General features: G+C 35.9%; 1 protein-coding gene across 1 annotated transcript in view; it reads right to left on the bottom strand.

Annotated features, from left to right (window-relative positions):
* Positions 1-1,032: 1,032 nt before the first annotated feature.
* Positions 1,033-6,545, bottom strand: part of LOC108366600 (syndecan-like) — a 64,490-nt gene continuing 58,977 nt past the window's right edge. The window contains exons 3-4 of the mRNA XM_017621049.1: positions 2,262-2,550; positions 1,033-1,694 (exon numbers count right to left, since the gene is read on the bottom strand). Coding sequence (XP_017476538.1) covers positions 1,033-1,694; positions 2,262-2,550 — 951 coding nt within the window. The remainder of the gene's footprint in view (positions 1,695-2,261; positions 2,551-6,545) is intronic.

The raw sequence follows: 6,545 nt of genomic DNA, 5'->3' as shown, positions 1-6,545 counted from the left end.
GTTAGCCAAATCTCACTGCTAAAAAGTAACTCTTTCATAGCAATGCGTCAATAAAGTAACTTCGTTATTTTTTGATGTATGGCTGTAGAAATTGGCAGATGCAGAACTATACTTCAGTTCTAAAAACATATATGTAGAATAAAATTTATATAAAGTAGAAAAGGTTTAGATCCTATTGCTCTTTAAAAAATTAGGTGTTAGAAACGTTCTACTTTATAGAAAATGCTAAATATTACCTAAATATGTAACATATTATCCTTACATTGCCTCGCGTTCTTATTTTTGCATGAATAGAAAATATTTAAGTCAAACAATTAATGTCAGAAACGAAAATAAAAAATTCAATCTAGTACGGAAAATTCGTTTTTGCTCAGATTTTTAGTCCTGAATCGAGTTTTGAGGTCCGAACCCTGTCTCTACATTTTTACTGCTTTATAAACCTCAAACCGCAGTGTGGACAGCAATAGTTAGTGATGTGGTTAAGTTCGATTTGAGATGGTTAACTTTTTGGTGGGGACATGTTATAAGTTAAGAGTCGCATCACTTGAAGCCACTCCCATTTTCGGTGCAAATAAATGGAATGGTATCTAAGGATTGTAAATTCGTACCCTTTTCATTCTGGCTCTGAACAAATTTTATATTCGTTTTTTCTTTTTCTTTAAAAAACCTAAAAACCAACTAAATTTTTCCCAAAATAAACATTAACACAAACTACAAAAACAAACATAAAGCCAATGAATTTTACTAAATGACAAACCAAAATTACAACATGCGCCTTGAAGGCCAAAATTCTTAAATGTGCATACGTGTAATTGAATCTCGAGAATGTAAAACAAAACGCAGTGAATTTAAATATGTATAAAAAAAACAGCGCTGGGCAAGCGTGAGCAATACAAACACAAACAAACACAAGATACAAGAAAACATATAAATAAAAATCGAATAAGAAATAACCAACAAAAAAAAAGATTTCATAAAAATTAGCCAATAAGAAAAGCAACCAAATTTGGACCAAATTACATAAATAAATTTTCAAACCAGGCTAATAGAATAATAGAATAAAAGGAAAAAGATATGGAAAAAAACAAAGTAAAGGCACTGACGTTCGTTATCCTGGCTGACGCTGCCGCCCTTGGCATTCGGTTCCGTGCCATCGATGTACACTTCGGTATTCTCATCTTCTTCGTGCACATGAGCATCGTGATCATCGGGGTCGTCCTCATCATCGCCCTTGTTATCCTCATCATAGTTTTCATCGAATTCATCGTCGTCGCCTTCATCTTCATCATGCTCGGCCACACGCTCATCGTCCTCGTCGCCATTAGCGCTCAAGATCTGCTTGCGATCATTGCTATCGCTGCTGCTGCCAGTAGTGGAGGATGATGAGGTGGAAGAGGTGGTGCTGCTTGAAGTGCTGCTGTCAACGTTCGACGTTGGCTTGCTGCCGCCCAACTCGTGCTGACGCTGATGTGGACGCTCAATGAGATCCTCTTGATCGTCCTCATCCACATCGCCGGTGTGATCGTCATCGTCGTCAGTGCGATCGATGAAACCGCCATCACCGCTGCCGGCAAACAAGCCACCGTCGCCGCCGCCGCCACCGCCGCCGTTAATTTGTTGCTTGTCGTCGTCGTCCACGTCATCACCACCCTCGCCGAGATCGAAATCTTCGTCGTCTGTGTGCGCAACGCCGCCTGCAGGGTAATGGGGTGTTGCGGGTGAGTGGGTTTTATGGACTTGGTTGGGGTATAAGGATGAGCCGCGATTTTTGCTCGCCGTCGCAGAACTTGTGGATGAGGTGGATGTGGTGGTGGTGGTGGTGGGAGTGTTTTGATTTGTGGTTGTGGATGAAGACGCTTGCTTCGTCGTTGTGGCTGTTGATATGAACGATGGCAATGATATTGATTTGATTGAATTAATGTCTTTTGATAGTGAAGGTACATATGCATGTATGTAATTCATGTGAGCGGGAAAGGGCAGTGAAGGTACATATAATAATAATTTTCGCAAAAAGTGGCGTTCATTCAACGAACGTTTTTATTTTTTATATATGTATATTTAAAGAATAGTAAGTACGAGTGGGTGTGTTAAATGTGAACGAGTGGGGGGGCGGTGGTGGTGTTAGTGAGTATGAGAGTGAGCGTGAGTGTGAAAGTTATGCGTAAACGCGAAAATAGATGGTAAAATGGCATGAGTGTGAAGTATGTATTTATATGAATGTATGTATGTATGCGTATATGCGTATGTGCTATGATTTTTACCAATTGTATTGAGGCCAGTGTTGCTACCACTATTGCCACCGATGATGCCTGAATTGCTGCCGCTATTGCTGCCAATGATTGTGCCACTATTCGTTTGATGATGAGTTCTACTCGAGATGAGATCGTCGTCGTCGTCGTCGTTGTTATTGGCGTTCGTATTATGTTTACCCGATTGTGTTTGTGAATTAATTCCACGATGCGAATGCTGCAAATCGGTGGATGAGTCTTCGTCATCAGGACCAAAACCGGAACCAGAGTAATCGGGATCCTTCTCTAAATCATCATGCAGCTGGAAGAGAGAAAACATGAATGAAGAATTAGACATTTGCATTTAATTACGGAAGCAAAATACATATATTATTGAGGAAATTTTGAATAACGCTATACTTTTCTGTAAGAAATAATCGATAGAAAATTCGTAGAAGTCAAGAAGGGTTATTTACGCCATCAGAGGATGTTTTTAACAATCAAAGAAAAGAAAATTACAAAATTTTTTGTATGCATCTTCGGTAGTTAATTCAATTACAGTAATAGTGTCATAACTCAAAAAAGCAAAATTCGAGATAAACGGCTTTACAGTTTGGAATTCACACACATGTACTCCCATTATAAAAATAAATACATCGAGGGCTTATATTCAATACAACCTATCTGAAATTTAAAAAAACTTTCCACAAAAACTACTTTTTGATATTAGAACCCCTCTGGAACTTAACTGCCATCACTGATGTTAATTCGAACTATGTAATTTCAATAACAAAATTTTCTAACTAGCGATTTACAAGGTCAGCATCAACATCATCGATGATAGCTAAGTCTTCTTAATTTCTGCATACCTAACTAAATTTGTGTATATTTTGAATTATGCCACTATTGAAGTAAAGCAGCAATATTGTCGTAAGAAAAGAAGTTTGTGACGCATATGTTATATTTTACTTGAAAAATTGTAAAGAAGTATGCAAGTATGTTTTTTTGTGGGTAATGAGATTATCTCTTTCAGGCACCGATCCAGGATCGGTGGGTTGCAATAACACCATACGCAATAAGACCACAATGGCTTTGCGATTGGAAGTAAAACCATAATTTCAATAAATATTAATTTTTTTTTTTATATAAATACATAACATACTGTCTCCCCTCTCACTGAGTTATTCACTTGTGAAACACGGGACCACATATTGTGTAACTACGTTTTTAATTTTCTTCTCTGCCATCAAGATTTTTCTTAAAAGGACTTTAAAATCCCAGGATATGATTAATAAAAAAAATTATGAAAAATATTAGGAGCAATGCAGAAAAAAATAAAAATAAAGGCATCCAGTAAAAGAGAAAATTCTCTAGAATTTAATGCCTTAAATATCTTAGAGCACAATGTGGAATTAGCATTTAAAAAATATTTAAAATTAGATATTTTTTAAGAGTACATTTTCAATACTTATTCGTCCTTGTGGGTCAAAAGACTAAATTTTCCTAATTTTATAAAATTTTCTTTTTCATTGGCTACCCTTATGGTTACTCTGTATTGCTCTTAATTTTTTTTGAATGTTTCGTAAATAAACCATATTTTTAACGCAGTTACACTATATCTGGTCCCTAGTTTCAGGAGCGAATCTTTTTTCCGTATGTATGTATGTAAAATTTACTGTCGTATGGTGTTAATAGTAAGATATAATTTATATTCTACTTTATTAGATAAATACCGAAAGCAGGAAACATTCTATTTCTTAATCGATAGTTATGAATTACCGCAGACGTTATCGATATTCCTGCTAAGTTGGAAATAAGATATTTACTGTGAGAAACGGTGGTTAATAGCAAATCAATGATAAAAATAATATTAAAATATCGATAGTCACTAAAGTCAGGGCGGCCATTTTTCGCATATATTATTTTCCACTTTTAATTGCTGTCTATTAAATAAAGTATATTAAAATATCAATAACGCTTGATGTAAACTATTTATGACTATTGTTTCACAATGGAAACGTGCGTTCTTGTTGAGACATCCTATCTTCAAAACATTAGAACTATATTTCATTATACTTATTCGTAAATCGGCCGTATTTTAGGGGACTTAGTTGAATTTATTAAGAAAAACGGGTGGAAATTTTCAGTAATAATATAAAGATGCCGCAAATGTCAACAATGTGAAATCGAAAATTCATCGATTCAAGAAAGAGTTCCAATTATTGCACATTTTATTTTTTATTTTGCCAATTTAATTCTTAACAACTCTCGATCTATAAACTAACACAACATTCTAGTTCAAAGTAATTTCCTACAAACTTCAAGTGCCTTTATTGACCAACATTCTCACCCCACGTATTTGGGTAGCAATCGCTTAACTGCCTAGCTTCATTGTGACATTTATTTATGCTTGCGCCGGAAATGCTCACCACAACTACAACTCCATAATACAAATATGCATACAGCCGCATGAGCTATGAAAATCTTAAGACAGCAGTTGCAACAGCGGCACGCACGTCTTTCGCGCTAACCGCAATTTATGTGTGTGGCCTCGAAATGTCAGCGTGTCAGTGTGGCATTGTGGCAAAGTGCCTCCGTTTAGCCAGATAATGCATTCGCATTTTCATTTACGCACAAAGCTTTTAACTTGCTTTTAGCGTAATATGGCCGAGCTAATAGATATTTATGTCTTTGGCGTATGTATATCCTGCCCAGGAAATGACTGTTGGCCGTCACGAGTAAATGTTAATCGGTGAAATGTACATACATACATATATAGTTGTATGTGTGTGTATGGATTGGAATGTCTTTGTCGCGATTAGAACTTCTCCGCTTGCCACAGCAAATTGCTAAAGTTTCCATTTTCTTGAGTTTCTAGTTTCCTCTGACATTCTTGCGTTCGAGCCGGAAATGTAATAGAATTTAATTATATGGAGCAGAGCGAGTAGAATGCTAGTGTTTAATGCAGTTTTATTGCATTATTGGTGTTGCTGCATTAAATTTGCGGCGTTGTTGTAGAAAGTTTTGGAATAAAAGTAAATTCCATTCTTGCTTGTTTGGCTTCTTGATTCTTCCTTACTTAGTGCTGAAATGAGTATTATTTTTTAGTTGGTGATTACCGGTGTGTTAAATAGAAATTGAATCGAGGAAATTCACAGAAAAATCGCCTGTGCGAGAAAAAAAATTAATTTCAAGTTATATTAAGTGGCACTTTTATTGCATGTTGCAACATATGGCAAGCAGCAACGGCGCGTTACACAATGTAATAAAATTGTAGCGCCCCTTTAGCAAATTTACCGTTATTTCCGGTTACACTAAGCGCTGTAACACGGAATGTGGCAATGTATGCGTTTTATTTTATTTACGCTACATTTATTGTTGGTAGCAATTGTTGCATGCTGTTGCATGTTATAAGTAATTACTTTAACGCAGCGATAGCGAGCCCCGCCTGCGGCACTTTTAGCATTTTTTATTCGTTGAATAGTAAAGCAAGTAAAAAAATTAAATAAATGATGCTTAAAAAGAAAAATAATATGCCGCATATGTATATGTATAACTAAATCGCAAATGCAGGGTAGCGAGAGGAAAATAAAACTTTTTCTGCAATGTGGCTGCTGGGCATATTTAAATTCCCCCCAAAAGATGGAGTCGCAAAAAAAAAAAAAAACAGTTGCTTTTCGTTTTCCAGTTCCTTGTAAATAACTATGCATGGCTAGCCTAATTTGCAATGTTTTGTAGTACATATATGCGCCTGTCTCTCTTTTTCCAGGGTTTCTCCAATATATATTTTTTTCATGCCGTAAACAACTCGCAATTGCTGAGGTACTTATTTTTTTCTGCTTGCCACAATGGCTTAACTGGGGTGCAATTGCTAGGCGCTCATTAGCAGTTATTTGGTTTTGTTGTTGTTTTATTTTTGATAACTTTTGCACAAGTACTTATAGTCATATGCACATATGTAGGTACTTAAATACTTTTGTATATTTGTGTATGTTTGGGTGTGCAGGAAATAGTGAACTAATATAAAATAAAAGCGAAAAGTTCAAATAAGTGCGCTGAACCGCCAACAAGCCCCGGGCAAGTTTGATAGCTACATAAGTACTTAGTACTTATGTATGTATGTGTTTTCAGTTCGCAGTGGTATAGTTATGCAACAAATATGCAGCAGCTTGGAAATAATATAGGAAAAATTTATGAAGTTTCACTTTTTTCGAAAATTGAATATTAAAAAAGGGAGTAAAGTGGAGCGTGAACGATAGTAATGTGGTTTAAAGGTACAAGCTTGAATTAGTGTACAGTTACAATTTAAATTTAAAT

The sequence above is a fragment of the Rhagoletis zephyria genome, unplaced genomic scaffold (assembly GCF_001687245.7).
Source record: "Rhagoletis zephyria isolate East Lansing unplaced genomic scaffold, Rhagoletis_zephyria_1.1 Rzeph_scaffold_02333, whole genome shotgun sequence".
NCBI classification, from domain to species: Eukaryota; Metazoa; Arthropoda; class Insecta; order Diptera; family Tephritidae; genus Rhagoletis; species Rhagoletis zephyria.
This window is presented reverse-complemented; position numbering and strand designations above follow the sequence as displayed.